This window comes from Lithobates pipiens, unplaced genomic scaffold, assembly GCF_037356315.1.
Source record: "Lithobates pipiens isolate NorthernLeopardFrog02 unplaced genomic scaffold, aLitPip1_a1.2 Scaffold_18, whole genome shotgun sequence".
In the NCBI taxonomy this organism is placed as follows: domain Eukaryota; kingdom Metazoa; phylum Chordata; class Amphibia; order Anura; family Ranidae; genus Lithobates; species Lithobates pipiens.
Window position 1 is genome coordinate 420186261 of NW_027507758.1, and position 17850 is coordinate 420204110.

Here is a 17850-nt window from a genome sequence, read left to right on the forward strand (position 1 = left end):
AATTTTTTTTAAACAGTGCTCGTATATGAAAACAGTGTTCAAACCACACATGTATCACCGCGATCGGCAGAGTGAAAGCAATAATTCTAGCCCTAGATCTCCTCTGTAAAACATGCAACCTGTAGAATTTTTAAGGGTAAAAAATTTTCGCCATTCCACGAGCGGGTGCAATTTTGAAGTGTGACATGTTGGATATCAATTTACCCATTTCAGGAATTTCAGGAGCGACTATAGTATTAAAGCAGAATTAAACATGCTGAATTAATGATCAAGGCATGCCTCTAACATGTCTCACAGTTGGTAGTATGCCTACGTCAGCTCTCAATTGGACTGTCAAGCCATCAAATGGCTGGTGTCTTAGCTGTTCACATGTGCAGCACCATGGCAACTGAAGATCAAACAGAGGCTAAGATGGCAGGTTCCTTGGCTGTATAGGATACACTGCCATTCTATTCGATTTTCATTATTCAACTTTCTAACATAAGACAGGGTGGTTCTCTGAAACTGCATGGGTTAGGTGGTTGGGTATTCTTGACCTACAGTCCTGGAGGCCTGAGTTCACAATGTAGACAATATTTGCAGGATTTCTACATGTTTCTGTTAGATTTATGCAAGTCTTGCACAATCCAAAAACATACCGGTAGCAAGAAGCTTTCCGCACTGTGGCTCTAATGTTTATTTTTATATTTCTGTAATTGTGGAATGTATTGTAAACTGTAAGCAATTTGAGGGCAGGGACTGACACAAATGTTACATACTGATATTGTCTACAGCCCTGCGACTTGTTAAAGCAATATGCAGTATATATTAAGAAAAATGTAATACATATAAAAATAACAGCCTTTAGTTTACAGTTGTCAGTTTATCTACAATAAATAGACTAAAATGTTTAAAGATAAGTGTAATAAGTCAGCACTAAATCAATAAAAATACATAGAAGGCTGCTAGCAATAGCTAAACATAAGACAAAAAAAAAACAACAGAATACAACAGTAATTAGGGTGCAGCACCTTAATATAGCAACAACAAATTAAATTAGTAAATAATTAAAAATGTTTACTTTAAACCATGTGCATAAAAACATTAAAGTGAAAATCCCACACAAATAATGCATAAATAAAACGTAGTAGTGCTTTAGCTCCAGGAATGTCCGTATATTGCTTCTAACATCCAAAAAAGGGGACACCATGTGCAAATGGGGGTAAGAGGGCACTGGTGACCTGGGGAGTGCACCTCATTTGCACATGCTGTCCCTTTTTTTGGATGGTGGAATCAATATACGGACATTTCTGGAGTTAAAGGACTTTGTTCAATAATGCATTTTTTGTGTGCGATTTTCCCTTTAATCTTTTTATAGTGGGAGGATTTAAATGTATTGTTTACTTGATTTAATGTATTGTTGTTATATTATGCACTGCAACCTTATTACTGTTATATTTCGACTAAAAGAATTGGTATTAAACAGGCTTGTAAAATAAGTTTGAAATTTCTTAAGATGGAAAATGTCACACTATATGCCCATTCAATGGGGGACACTCTAGAAGGTGTTCCATTTGCTAAACAAAGTACAGTAAAAACTGAGGAGTAGAAAGGTCAGCTATAAACACGTAAATTTGCAAACTGATTTTTGCATTAAAACTGATCCTCTGATCCGGACTGGTCAACAGCAAATTGCATCAATCTGTCACCATAGAATAAGAATGGTTAAATCCCTCACTGTAGATCCTTCGGTGAACAACCTTGACATGTATGGATACCCAACACATAAGTAAGCAGTTTAAAAAAAAGCCATGCAATATAATATATTTTTAGCATGAAGGCAATTACGCGCCAGAAGGATGGAAATTTGGATATTTTTTTTCAGGACAGTGTCCCCAGTGTCAATTCACAGCTTGAAGAGATTACTAAGCCTGCATGCCAAAAAAGGGATTCACGCACCAGAGGTAATGTAGGTAATGCAGATCACGAGAGGTAATAGAAGACAAGGAATTCAAAACAAATTCTCTAAACACCAAAATATCAAACAATTATGAATTCTGATATGTACAGAATGGGTCAACCATATGATGGACTCAGCAGACTAAATCATACTAATTAAAAATGCATTATTAATTAGCAGATTTTAAGTACCATCTGGCTAGAGATGATGAATATAAGGCCTGCTCAGCACTTTACACAGATAATGTATGTTTGCATTTATGTTTACAAAGATCAGCAGTAATTTTTAAGGCTAAATATATTCACATGTAGTTAGCAACACAGCCAAACTATTATATAAACAACAACATTAGAATCTTGTAAGTGTTAGACAATTAGAAGTCCTGATTGTTATTAATGTAACCCTGTCAAAAAGCATATGATAAAAAATGCAGATGTAACCTTTAGTGTGAATTGCATTTTTATATCAGTAGGCCAGTTAAGTTTTATGTACCTTTTGATTTTTTCCCATATAGCCGAGTCTTGCCTTGAGTGCAGGCCAATTCCCTATTGTGGTGGACCAAAACTTTGTAAATTGCATTTCAAAATGATCAGTAGATCCAGAAATTGCATAGACAGCTGAAGTTACATGCAACTTTTTTAAAGTAGAGTCTGGCCTGACTACAGGCCAATACCCTATTGTCGATTGACGAGCACGGAGGCTCAAAAGTTGGGAGTGTACAAAGCCAACCTCGGCTTTAAATATGTATTTCAAAATGGTCAGTAGATGCAGAAACTGCATCAAAGGCTGAAATTCTATTTAACCTTTTTAAATGGAGAGTCTGGCCCTACTCCTGGCCAATTACTTTTGGTAAAACACAAACAAAAGAGGGCGTACCATCCTGATGCATTATGCCATGAAACATTTATCGATTAGCCACATCAAATATGCTCACAAGCCGTATGAAGGAAATAGCATATCGAGCTACACATCCGCAGCCTTAAGCTCCGAAGATCAAGGTACAGCCTTTGAAACACGCAAGCCAGCTAGGACCCTGGTGAAGTCCTCTTGGAATCTGGATTATGAGTCCTTTGTATGACTGTGCTACAGATGTGTAGCTTGATATGTTTGCGAGTATATTTTACGTGGATAATAAATAAATGTTTCATAGGATGTTTCATAGGATGATTCACTAGGCTGGTGTGCACTCTTTGGTTTGTGTTTTACAGTTAGTTTTGGGATTCCCTCAGTCCTTAGAGGGCAGCAAGGCCTTACGTAATAACCTTAGGTTGTGGAACAGGTACCTATGAAGAATTGCTACCATACTATCACACTCATGCGCAGAAGGTGATTTGTTTTGTACATACTTTTTGTCTCCACTAACACACACACACAGATGCCGAGCTTGATTTCCTATGAAGAATCAAACTTGGCAAATAAAAGCAGAACAGTATATATGTCTGTAATTTTTAGGCAGAAATTTTCACAGAGGGCAACACCTACTTTTGTAATATCATACCCAGTCTTAATTGCCTTCTTTGTAATATTTCAACTTCAGAAAAGTGAATTCGGATTTGTTGTTAGGCCGCGTACACACGCGCGGACTGTTCGCCCAACTTTGTCCGCTGAACAGTGTTTGGGCGGACAGTCCGCTCGTGTGTGGGCTTTCAGCGGACAGTTTGACGAACAAGGTTTTTCGGAAATTCCGTAAAACTGTCCGCTGAAACCTTGTTTGAGCGAACAGTCCGCCCGTGTGTAGGCTTGTTCGTCAAACTAAGTTCCGCGCATGCTCAGAAAGGATTTACACGCCGAACGTTATAATGCAGTGTATAGGACGTCGTATTTTTCGTCCCGTCGTACGTGCCGTTCACGTCATCGCGCACGGTTTCAGCAAACTGTTCGTTCGTCGTGTGTGGCCATGTCCGTCCATGCTAATTTTGAGCGGACTGTTTGCCCAAACTGTTTGACGGACAAAGTTGGGCGAACAGTCCCCGCGTGTGTACGCGGCCTTACACTTATGAACAAGAACTCTGAGTAAGGCTAATAATGATAAAGATAAAGCATCTCACAAAAGTGAGTACACCCCTCACATTTTTGTAAATATTTTATTATATCTTTTAATGTGACAACACTGAAGAATTTACACTTTGCTACTATTTAAAGTAGTGAACAGCTTGAAAAACAGTGTAAATTTGCTGTCCCCTCAAAATAACTCAACACATAGTCAATAATGTCTAAAACAAGTAAGTACGCCCTAAGTGAACATGTCCAAATTGGGCCCAATTAGCCACCCCCCCGGGTGTCACGTGACCCGTCAGTGCTACAAGGTCTCAGGTGTGAATAGGGAGAAGGTGTGTTAATTTTGGTGTTATCGCTCTCACGCTCTCATATTGGTCACTGGAAGTTCATTGTGGCACCTCATGGCAAAGAACTCTGAGGATCTGAAAAAAAAGAATTGTTGCTCTACATCAGGGGTCTCAAACTGGCGGCCCTCCAGCTGTTGCGCAACTACAATTCCCATGAGGCAGTGCAAGGCTGACAGATACAAGCATGACTCCCGCAGACAAAGGAATGCTGGGACTTGTAGTTTCGCAACAGCTGGAGGGCCGCCAGTTTGAGACCCCTACTCTACATAAAAGATGGCCTAGGCTATAAGAAGAATGCCAAGACCCTAAAAATGAGCTGCAGCACGGTGGCCAAGATCATTAAGCAGTTTAACAGGTCAGGTTCCACTCAGAACAGGCCTCGCCATTGTTGAGCAAAGAAGTTGAGTGCATATGCTCAGCGTCATATCCAGAGGTTGTCTTTGGGAAATAGACATGAGTGTTGCCAGCGTTGTTGCAGAGGTTGAAGGGGTGGGGGGGGCAGCCTGTCAGTGCTCAGACCATACGCTGCACACTGGTTCAAATTAGTCTGCATGGCTGTCGCATAAGAAGGAAGCCTCTTCTAAAAGATGATGCACAAGAAAGCCCGCAAACAGTTTTCTGAAGACAAGCAGACTAGGGACATGGATTACTGGACCCATGTCCTGTGGTCTGATAAGAACAAAGTAAAACTTATTTGGTTCAGAGGGTGTCAAGCATGTGTGGTGGCAACCAGGTGAGGAATACAAAGACAAGTGTGTCTTGCCTACAGTCAAGCATGGTGGTGGAAGTGTCATGGTCTGGGGCTGCATGAGTGCTACTGGCACTGGGGAGCTACAATTCATTAAAGGGAACCATGCATGCCAACATGTACTGTGACATACTGAGGCAGAGCATGAACCCCTCCCTTCGGAGACTGGGCTGCAGAGTAGTATTCCAACATGATAATGACCCCAAACACACCTCCAAGACGACCACTTGTCTTGCTAAAGAAGCTGATTGTAAAGGTGATGGACTGGCCGAGCGCATACACATACATATATATATATATATATATATATATATATACACACATACATACATACATACATATATATACACACACACACATATATACATATATATACATACACATGTTATACTTACCTTCTCTGTGCAGTTGGTTTTGCACAGAGCAGCCCACATCCTCCTCTTCTCAGGTCCCTCTTTGCTGCTTCTAGTTCCTCCTTTGAGTGCCCCTCAGCCAGCAGCTTGTTACAGGTTGCCGGGTCAGAGCGCAGTGTATCCATTCAGACACAGAGCCCCGACCTGGCCCTGCCCCCTCTCTCCCATGATTGGCTGACCGACTGATAGCTGCGGGAGCCAATAGTGCCGCTGCTCTGTCTCAGCTAATCAGGAGGAGTGTACTGGATGGCCGAGGGCATTGTGGTCAATACTGGAGAGAGAAGGAGGTCAGGTAAGTAAATGGAGGGATGCTTCTGCCGTTACAACTCTTAATGGCTGTGTTTTGAGGTATTTTGAGGGGACAGCAAATTTACACTGTTATACAAGATGCACACTCACTACTTTACATTGTGGCAAAGTGTTATTTCTTCAGTGTTATCACATGAAAAGATGTCATAAAATATTGATAAAAATGTGAAATACTGCATGTATAAATTTGCTGCTGTGCAAAAGTGACAGGTGCGCTTGAAAATGGTGCAGACTACCTAATAATACATTGGCTTTATTCATCTTTATTACATCTGACAGTAAACCTGCCCAGATTTCATTAGAACAATCCTCAGTTCAGTGGTTTTCTTCAACACAAAATATTCTTTATAACACAGATACATTTTTTTCCTATTGTACAGCTCATAAATGAAGGCATAAAATCGATTCCGGAGATTTACATTGGTAAGTTATTTTCGCTTTCATACAATGCACACTGTAGGCCTTGTTATTTTAAACTTGAAGAAATGAGTTTCCTGCTAATGTTTTCCTGACGAAGGCTTAGGCAAAGGAGAACTTATCACTCTTACTCTTTTGGTTTTCATTCTCTGTAGACATTATCTGGATTCTGCACTTTGCAGAATGCCTCTTCTAGTCAGTAGATATAAATATTTATAACTGTTTATTTAATGCTTTGATAAAATTCCACGCTGCTCGAGCATTTGGAATCAGAAAGCAGCAGTTAATCTCACAGCCCTAAGTAGGGAAATTACAGAATCACTACATCAAATTTCAATCTTGCTATCCTACAAAATGCCATACATCAAAATGAAATAAAGCAAAAACTGAGCTGAACTTTTTCCTACCAGGGACGGGATTGATTTTCATTTAAGACATTGCTTTAAATTAGTTTCACTACCAACACCCTGATCAGAAAGGAAATATGAATTAGCCATTGTCAAACATGAAGAATCATCTAAATGATTAAGTGGCTTGCCCACTGGACCAAAAGCCTATTTATTGAAAACAATACATTGCTCGTCATGCTGAGCACTCAAAAAGAAGAGTTGGACGGATGTTTTTTTAGCTGGCCAAATGCCTTTCTTTCAACAGCACCCATTTTTCTTAAACATTGTAATCAAGGGCAATTCTGATCATAGGGCGAGGTGTAGATTTCTCCCAAAAATAAGACTAAACCTTACTGGATGGACTGTAGTATGGTACATTCAGGAGTTCCATTACTCAAAATACAAATATGAAAACTTTTCAGAGGGCACCTGAAGCCTGACAATTGCTGGGCTGTCTGATCTCACACGTTTTCTATCTTCGGTGTGCAGTGTGAGGTTAGGCAAGTTAACAGGACAAAACCGTGAAATTAATAGGGTGAAGAAGTGCCAAGCTCAGACGAAATAAATACAGGGAAATATAAATCCTTCACAAGCAAGTCTCTTCTATTATAACAAAAGGCCCAGTTGGCACTAATTCTCCTTGCCCATGTGTTGCAAAACAGTTGTTAGATTTGCATAATTTCCCAATGGGATGTAATAAAAACAAGTGTGTGTATGCATTTTTGTTTTGTTTTTTCAAATATAGGGCCATTCTGTCATTTTGCCAATAACTGGATAAACTGTAGGTCGGCTTCATTTTGAACTGAACTGGATCTTTATATCTACAGTAGGCTTGTGCAATTCGTTTCGTAACAAATCGAAATTCGGCCAAATTTTGCATCTTCTTTCGGACATTCGGATGCATCCGAATGTCCGAATAAAAAAATAACAAATTACAACGAATACGAAAGAAATATAACAAATGAATTCGACATGATTCGAAATTATTTCAACCGCATTCGAAAATATTTTGTGACCCGACTTTAGGGCCATGTATCTCGGGATCACTTGGTGCTAGACACTTCAAATTTGGATATGTTGTATTATTATTGTGTTTGCATACCAAATTTGGGGTTTCTAGCTATAAGTGACCCCGAGATATGTGGCCCCAAAATCGGGTCGCAAAATGTTATTAGTTATTAGAGCAGAGAATGACATTTTCACTTATAGCTAGAAACCCAAAATTTGGTATGCAAACACAATGGTACAAGCACTACAACATATCCAAATTTGAAGTGTCTAGCACCAAGTGACCCCGAGATATATGGCCCTAAAGTCGGGTCACAAAATATTTTCGAATGCGTTTGAAATAATGTTGAATCATGTTGAAATAATTTCGAATGCATTCGAAATTATTTCAACATGATTCGACATTATTTCAACTGCATTCGAAATGACCCCGAGATACATGGCCCTAAAGTCGGGTCACAAAATATTTTCGAATGTGGTTGAAATAATGTCGAATCATGTTGAAATCATTTCAAATCCGGTAGAAATATTTTCGAATTTCGTTGAAATATTTTCGAATGTGGCCGATTTTTCGAATTCGGTAGAAAACTAAACGAAATCCGAAAATGAATTTAAGGAAGTTAACGAATATAACTAAACGAAATTAATGAATTAAAACGAAACGAAACAAAAAAAAAAAGGGCTGTTAGTTGTGAATTATGTCAAAATTTGAATGTGAATTTTGATATATACACACACACACACACACACACACACATCAGCTTAAAGTTAACCTTGCAAGGTAAGTCACTTAATTGACACATTCACCTTCCTTCATTCCTCACTTAACCCCCAAATGTTAAGAAAAATGGAAAGGTGGGCAATGCCCAGGCCAATTCTCTGAGAAGGCAAGCAAACGGTGCACTAGCTTGTGGTGTCTTCCCAGCACCCAAACAACATGAGAAAAAGGAGGAATAAAGGAAGCAACTCGTTCTTTCAAAAAAATTGTTTTTTTTGCAGGTGGAGTACAGGAAATACATTGACTTATGCATTTCGGCCCTTAGCCTTAATCATAGTCGAGATATATGCTTGGTACTTTCAGGTAAAAATATACAAATGAATACCCTTTCTCCCATGTGACAGCAATGACCATCTGTCTTGAGGTGGGTACAAATACTTATGTTAGTCTTTATTTAAACTGTTTCCCTATGGAGATCCCCTAGATCCTAGGGTGAAGGCTGGAGACAGGGCTTCAAATTTCCTCAATGCCAAGATTTAGACAGTCAAAAGAAAAAGCGTTACGAAGGGCAGGTGGGGGGGGGGGGGGGCGGGTTAATATGCGAATTGTAAAAGAAATTGTCGCCCATGTGTATAACCTTGTACTAGAATCCAGGGGGAGCCACAGTTATGAATTAGAAGACCAATACAGATCCATGCAGGCATTACAAATTGCCTGGACTTGCACACTTTTTAGTCCAAATGCAGCTTAAATTTGGCTTTACATCTTTGCGTTGCGGTAACAAGTAGTAAGATATGTGTATTACCACATTTTTGCAAAGAACAGTAATGTGAACTAGAGTGGTTTGGTGCTGCAAGGTGATACTAGAGGGCACTTTCAGGAAACACAAAACTGGCAATTCCACTGCACAATTAAGTTCACTGTAATTCACAGATCTACTGTTTATTGTTTTGGTCACTTTTATGTCTTTACAAGGTAATAAAAAAAAAAAAAAATGTAAAACACCCTAAAGCTAATTCAGTGGACTTTATGTTAAACCCTTTGCATGATGGTTTTCCCTGTAACTCATTATTGGGAACAAATGGGAAGTCTGAACTGCCTTTCCCACCTTACTCTCCCCCCCCCCCTCACCCCCACGTCCCACCCCCGCCCTTCTTTTCTCCTGCCACCCACTACCCCTCTTATTATCCACTCTTGTATACTTCTTAACCTTCAGATCTTATCTTTTTCCTTCTCTCAATGCTTTTTGGAGAGACTCATATACAGCATGAATATAATTATTATGTCCGTACAGATTCAACAATAAAATTGGAGGGAGATTGTTTTCCCACTCATGCCTAAAAAAAAAAAAATCTTTAGAATTTCTTCAAAAATCACAAACAGTTGGAAGTTAGAATAATCACATAGATGTCCGAAGATTTAATGATAGGCATCCTTGATAGTTACAGCAGGACGACTTTCAGTTCTTACACAATCAAGGAGTATTTTAGGTTTTACAATGTCTGTCATAAGCTATAATGTGTTTTTGAATTACAGTTTCACATTGTTTCCTTGTGTTTTGTATTTTTCTTGTCTGTATGTAAAATAAATAATAAAAACTAATAAAAAGGGAAAAGTCTCAGTAGCAAGTGTTACAAAGTTACTTTCAACTTACTCAAAGAACCCAGAATAGTGATTTTGTGTGTATGTGGACACGCTTGGATAACTATCATTAAAGAAAAATAATCCTTTCTACTCTTTCAGTGAAGAAGCAATTTAAATAGCTTATTGACATATATAATAAAGTAGAATACTCTACAATCTCAGAAGGCATGTGTGGGTATATTAATGAAAAATTTAACTGAAGCCACGTTGACTGGAGTCTCCAACAGCCTCAACAACAATTAGGGAGGCAAGACGTGTATTTGAGCTCAACTTTTATAGGAAAAAATTTAACTTTATAACGATTTACTTGATGGAATTGTGTCTTTTTTCAACTTGTAACTATGACTTGAAATGCCTTTATATCTGGATCTACTGATCGTTTTAGTGCAGTTTTCATATAAAGTAACCTTTGCTAATGCACATTTTTCCTCTTTATATTATGTTAAGCTTGAATTGATCACATCTGTAGCATGTTTGTTTTAACAAAGGATATACACCAAAGTTCTAAAAACAAGCAAAAAGGTGACATTCATGTGTGCAGATCTATACATATGAATATAAATCCTACCTTGGCAGATAAACTTCCACTTTCTGTTTTTTCACAGAATTTGCCCATTCCTCAATAAGAGAGGCTTTGACTAACGGTTCAAGTGTCGCCAGAGGAACTTCCTGTCTGGACAGCAGGAGCATAAGACTAAGTTCATCTCCTTCATATGGCATCTCCAGTACTTGGTAAACTCCACCAGCCTCATTTGATCCATCAGTAAACTCTCCTGTAAATAGGAGAGAAACATAGAATAGCTAAAAGGAGACAGCAAAATGTATATGCTGGGCCCTAGAACATATTTTAGTTACAAAAATACCATACCAACATTTATTCTACCAATATTGATATAAAGTGCTCCTCTAATACTCCAAATTTCATAATCTATTCAATCTCAACCAGGTTTCTGTCTCAGATTACAATCTTAGGGCACATTCACATGTGCAGCATGAGCTGTCATTTCTGTGTGTTTAACAGGCAGTGAGGAGGCAATAGGTCACCTATTTACTGCATGATTTTACCCTATAATTGCCATACTATTGCACTGCAATTGCGTGCATTGCATGTGGTTGAAGTGCAGCCCTATATAACTGTATTGGTCATGGTTAGTGGTGTCACATGCTTAAGTTCTGCCGCAGCCATGAAGCACAGCATCGTGGCCATGGTATGTGTACAGCCCAGAGCTGCTGTATGTTAGTGCTCAGACAGACAGTCAGGGGGCAGTAAAACTGACAGCCTACTGGTTGTTAAAATATTTTTTAGCCTTCCAATCCCACCACCATTGCAACCTAGGCCAGAATGTCATGAACGTGGCACTTCAGCCTCTTGGAAAACTTGTATACCATTTCCCAGGAGGCTGCAAGATCAGCACACAGAGTAGCCAAAGGGTGGGTCCAGAATGTCATCATAACTGGCTGCCTATACCCGGAAGAGGGAGCCATATGAAGAGGACCAATGTGGCGGACCTGCTGTGTGGCATATGAACAGTGGGATCGCAGCTGGACAATGTTTTACTCGCTCTTGGGCGAGTATGCGCTTTAAAGAGCACTACAGATGAGCAGGAAAATAAAAACATTGGGGTGGGTGGGGGGAGATAAGTACCGCTTTAATGGCAACTTTCAGCAGAGACTAAGAACAGTTTACAACAATTTCCAGCCATCTGATACATGTACTATTTGTATTTCAGTGAGGAGCACTGAGATCCTGCAATCAACATCATTGAAATAATCGGAGAGGCTAAACATTCAGGGTAAAACAAGGATGTTTTTCTTAGAGAAGTGGTGGGTTTCTTAACGCTTTCGCATCGACCGCCTCCCAGCCCTTTAACTATTCTAAAAGCCGGGAGGCAGGCATTCAGGTCATGTGACTGCTGTGATTGGCTGTCACAGAGGTCATATGATCAGAACTCTCCCAATCGTTAGTATGCATCAGGAGCTTTCAGGTAACCGCTGGCTAGTGGTTTACACAGGGCCACATAAATGCAGCCGCTCGGCGCAAAGGCCTTTGCGCCGAGAGGCTGCATATATGCATTCGCCCATTTATTTATTCAGGTGTCAAATTCACATTTATTGGGTGTTGCTGTAAAACAGGTTTTGCTGGTAGAAACTGTTTGTCTTTAATAAGATTTTAGTTTCCTGGCACAATCTAAAAAACAAAAAAAACAAAAAAAACAACACAACACACACTAAATACATGGAACATGGTAGCTTACAGTCACCACAGGTTATGAACACACCACTATTGAATGCCAGCTGTCATTTTTTATTTTGTGTTATATGGGAGAATTTTATCTGCTACATGAGCCATTGCTCACCAGACTGTAAAAAAGGGGATTCAATCAAATGTAACAATCTTGCCTGCTGAATGGATTGTTTGATGTTATCAGGCACAATCAGTGTGTTCTTTGCAAACTGATGCTTTCAGGTACAGGAAATTATTATGTATGCGTGTGGTTGTTTGGTTACCTTATGGAAGAACAAACATGTGACTGAAAAAGGATTTAAAAAATGTAATTCTGCAGATGTATTTTTAGGAGAATAATGGTCTATAAAATATCTTTATTACAAAAAAGTTTTCTTAGGCAGCATTCATACTTTGTTTGCATCCAGCCACAATTACAGCAGGTAATCTCTGATACGAACAGTCACAAATAGCTGCAGCCGTCGTCAGCCTGTCATTGCACTGTAGGCGGTTGGAGACTGCAGCTATCCACACACAGCTGTCAATCCCTGCCTCAGGAATCAGTAGATTCTTGTCGCTCGGATTTGTGGCGTGGCTAAACATCTGTGTAAATGCAGTCTTAGATCATCAATATCCAGCATAACCATATTAAACTCCACTGAAACAGCAGATGGAATTTGGTGGACTAAATCATTAACCACTCAAGGACCGAGCCTCTTTGAAATTTGTGGACCATTACACCAATGTATCATGAGGTGTAGATATATACCCATTTTTAACAGGGGTTCCCTGAGACCGAAAGGTTATTTCAAGGGTTCCTCCATGTTGAAAAGGTTGAGAAAAAGTCTGCCCTAGAGAATAAAATGGTGGTCGTTTAAAAAAATTCTACAGGTTGCATGTTTTGAGTTACAGAGAAGGTCTAGAACTAGAATTATTGCTCTTGCTCCACAGATCGCAGCGATACCTCACATGTGGTTTGAACACCGTTTTCATATGCAGGCACTACTCGCGTACACATTCGCTTCTGCACGTGAGCTCGTCAGGATGGGGCACATTTAAAAAAAAAAGGGTTTTTATAACAGCTTACCTGTAAAATCCTTTTCGTCAAGTACATCATGGGACACAGAGCCACAGTATTTACTGATGGGTCATATAGGCACCACTAGGTGATGGGCACTGGCACACCCTAGACAGGAAGTTTAGCCCCCTATATAACACCCCCCCCCCCCCTTACTGGGAGTACTTCAGTTTTTTTGCCAGTGTCTTGGGTGTTGGTCATGAATAAAGACATGCTGTGCTGAGCTCTGCTAAAATATTCCTTACTGGGGCAAGCCATGCAACTCGATCCATTCAAAGTGCCTTTTCCAGGCTGAATTGAATGGTACCCGTGCCTCGTGTCCGAAGAAACTAGGTTTTACCTGTAACGCTTTTCTTTTTAGAGAGCTCGACCCCAGTATTTGTTTTTTTTTATCCATATTCCTGGAGGGGTGCTTTGCAGGCCCAGGCTGTGGATCCCCCATTTAAAAAAAAGGGGGCCCAAGTCCCTGGAGATTTTCCAAACGGAGCCCACCGTGATAGGTGAAGATTACCTTGAGAAATATGGGCTCAAAGGGATCTCCCTCAGGCTCTGAGGACCCACCCTCTGCAGCACCATCTCCCCCGATAGACCTAGGAAGGCTGGTTGGGGTTAGGGGCTGCCACTGCTTCTGGCATTTCAGCCCCTGTATATATTACTCAGGAGGTTTGGAAGACTGCTACAGTTCTCAAGGGTCTAGCAGGAGGATTTTCAGGACAGATGGGTGGTCTCCACAATAACTCTAGGTTACAAACTAGAGTTCTGAGAATTCACGTCTCCTTGTTTCCTCAGATCAAATGTTCCCAAAGACCCAGAGAAAAAGAAGCCTCTCTTTCAAGCATTCGTAATCATGGTGGTTTCCATGCAAGCGCAGGGATTGAGATTTTATTCAAAGCTTTTCACGGTACCAGTAAATACTGTAGCTCTGTGTCCCATGATGTACGAAAAATATGTATTTTTTCTTATTTAATTTTACCTTTATTTTTACACAGTTTAAAAAAAAAAAAATTTTTGTCACTTTTATTTCTATTACAAGGAATGTGAACATCCCTTGTAATAGAAAAAAAGCATGACAGGACCTCTTAAATATGAGATCAGGGTCAAAAAGACCTCAGATCTCATATTTACACTAAAATGCAAATAAATAAAAATCGAAAAAAAATGAATTTAACTGCTTCCCGATCACCTCACGCAGATATACTGTGGCAGAAGGGCACGTACAGGCAGATTAATATACCTATACGTTGCCCATTAAGAGGCGGCTTGTGGGCGCGCGCCGGGAGTGTGATTGCGGGTCCTGCGGACTCTATGTCCATGGGGATACTCATGATCATCTCACGGAGAGGGAGAACGGGGAAATGCTAATGTAATCAATAATTTCCACGTCCTTATGCCTAATGACACTGATCACAGTTCCCTGTGATCGGGAGCGGTGATCAGTGTTGTGTCAAACACAGCCCCTCCCCCCCACAGTTAGCAATCACTCCCTAGGACACACTTAACCCCTACAGCACCACCTAGTGGATAACCCCTTCACTGCCAGTCACATTTACACAGTAATCAATGCATTTTTAATTGCACCGATTGCTGTATAAATGTGAATGGTCCCAAAATCGCACCAAAAGTATCCGATGTGTCCACCATAATGTCGCAGTCCAGATAAAAATCGCTGCCATTACTAGTAAAAAATGCCATAAAACTACCCCCTATTTTGTAGACGCTATAACTTTTGCGCAAACTAATCAATAAACGCTTATTGCGATTTTTGTAACAAAAATATGTATAAGACTACGTATCGGCCTAAACTGAGGAAAAAAAATGCTGGCTTACTGGGGCGCTGTCGTGCTTGACTTCTCCATTGGAGGCTTATGTATGCCGTTTGCCTGGATATCGTTGGCTATTCACTTTTAATTAAGGTTCCCTGCTGGTGCTTACCATCTGTTCAAGCTTATTGAAGCCCTGGACTGTATCATATTAATTCCAGATTCCAGGTTCATTTTCTGTCAATCAACCAGCATATTCATTCCTTCTGGATTAATTATACAACTTTGGTCTTAACAGCCCCCCTTTCTGTGAAACTACTTTTATGTTTTTGCTTTTTGAGGCCTCCCTTTAGCCCTCTGCAGCCATAATCTGGCAGTGTGGGTTTGCTGCCCTGTGACAGTGGACCACATCTACCTTGCCCCGCTGGGCTTTCAGGAGCAACAATTGGTTTCTGTTATATTCTATTCTCCTGATGAAGCCAATGTCTTGGTGAAACTAGTAGGGGAGAATTGACCTGCTGTTACAATCATCTTTTTGGTTAACAGAACACTGTATTATGCTCCTTTGTTATATGTGAATCGATATACAGCATTATTGGCTTTTAACTCATTGTATTAGAATTAGTTTGTATGGAGTTGTTCGTTGCACCGCAATAAACCCCTCTCCCTCGTTCCCTACTGGTGGTGTAATGGATCATCACTAATCCGTGATCAACGGGCCAGCCTGTTCGGATCGGCACACCACGTGGTCCACGGAGCGCTCCACTGCCTCGGCCTTAGGAAAGGCCACGGCTTCGGCCTAGCTTTGGAACGGTGGCCATCTTGGTACACCTGGCGGTGTCAGTGAGCTGCGCGCTGACGTCATCACCCCTCAACTGCTCGTGGATCTGATCTGGCCGGCTTCTATTCTGGTAAGGTAAGACTAAACGTTAGTCTTCCTATACTGTATACAGTGGGGAGGGAGATGTCTGGATATTACAGTGAGTGTGGGGGAGAGGTCCATTACAGTGGGAGAGATTGTGGATATTACAGTGAGTGGGGGAGATGTCCATTACAGTGGGGGAGACGACGTGGATATTACAGCAGTGGGGGAGATTGTGGATATTACAGTGGGGACTATATGGTGGTGGAATTTTCACAGGTTTTTGCAAATTCAATTAATTGCATTTTGCACATTTATCCAAATTGACTTTTAGATTATCCATATATTATTTTTATAATTATTTTTAATATTTTTGGTGTTCTTGTCAATTCATGTGTTTACGTCGTCGTTCACTATTGTAATATTATGTTTAGCGCGATCCTATTTTTTCTATATTTTAATCACTGCATTAAGGTTTTTCATAAGGATTGTTGCTTCCACTGAGTTTTAGGTGATTTTTGTGGTCGGCCGAACAAGATCAATTCTAGGTCTTAGCGCAGGTTTCCAGGTGAGCTCCCCTGCCTTCCCTGACTGGCAAGTCGGGCAACCGGCTGCCCACTGTGCCCAGTGTTCCATCCTCCCCTGGAATGCCCTCCAGGCTACCGAAGCGCCTCCACATATTGCCTCTACTTTGGGGAAGGAATCAGTCCACACACATGGCATGGCCATGTCATGGCGAGCGGAGGAACGGAGGAGCTTGAAAGCTCTGCGTCATTTAAATCCCCTGTATGGGAGTTTGGCTTCCCTGTCAAATATGATGATGAAGGAAAGACAAGGTTTTTAGTTGCTGACCCGAAAAATTATCCGATCCGTGACTCTGATCCGAGGAATGATCTGAACCGTGAGTTTTTTGATCCATTGCACACCGATTTCAAACTACGAGGGAAAATAAAAACCATGGAGGTTATCAAATACCACCAAAAGAAAGCTCTATTTATGGTGGGAAAAAAAAAGGATGTCAATTTTATTTGGGAGCCACGTCACACGACAGCACAATTGTCAGTTAAAGCGACGCAGTGCCGAATGGCAAAAAGTGCTATGGTCTTTGGCCAGCCAAATGGTCCAGGGCTTGGTTAAAAAAAAAAAAAAAATGCTGCTACCATAACAGCGATATCCGTCTTCAAACAGCTGACGTAAAACTGCAGTGGGCGGTTCATAAGTGGTTAAAGAGTAACTACACTTTTGCTGAGGAAAAAAAAACAATAACCCATAATGACAACATGAAAATAAGTTTGTCTGAAATCTTTGCAAATTTATTAAAAATAAAAAACTATAAGAATCACATATACATAAGTATTCATAGCCTTTGCCATGACACTCAAAATTGAGCTCAGCTGCATCCTGCTTTCACTGATCATCCTTTGAGATGTTTCTGCAACTTGATTGGAGTCTACCTGTGGTCAATTCAGTTGATTGGACATGATTTGGAAGGGCACACTCCTGTCTATATGAGGTTGCACAGTTAACAGTTAACATGAAGGAATTGTCTGTAGACCTCCAAGACAGGATTGTATTGGGGCGCAGATCTGGGCAACGGTAAAGAAAAATGTCTGCAGCATTGAAGATCCCAATGAGCACAGTGGCCTCCATCATCCGTAAAAGGCACACGACAGCCCACCTGGAGTTTGCCAAAAGGCACCCGAAGGACTCTCAGAGCATGAGAAACAAAATTCTCTGGTCTGATGAAACAAAGATTGAACACTTAGGCCTGAAAGGAAAGCGTCACGTCTGGAGGAAACAAGGCACCGCTCATCACCTAGCCAATACCAGCCCTACAGTGAAACATGGTGGTGGCAGCGTCATGCTGTGGGCATGTTTTTCGGAAATAACTGGTAGACTAGTCAGGATAGAGGGAAAGATGAATGCAGCATTGTACAGGGACATCCTTGATTAAAACCTGCTCCAGAGAACTCTGGGCCTAAGACGGGGCAAAGGT

The 17850-nt window shown here is 40.6% G+C and overlaps 1 protein-coding gene across 1 annotated transcript in view; it reads right to left on the minus strand.

Moving 5' to 3' along the window:
* The window catches only part of SERPINI1 (serpin family I member 1), a 132388-nt gene that overhangs the window by 19900 nt on the left and 94638 nt on the right, over window positions 1–17850 (minus strand). The window contains exon 5 of the mRNA XM_077488029.1: window positions 10499–10703. Within this exon, the coding sequence (XP_077344155.1) occupies window positions 10499–10703 (205 nt within the window). The remainder of the gene's footprint in view (window positions 1–10498; window positions 10704–17850) is intronic.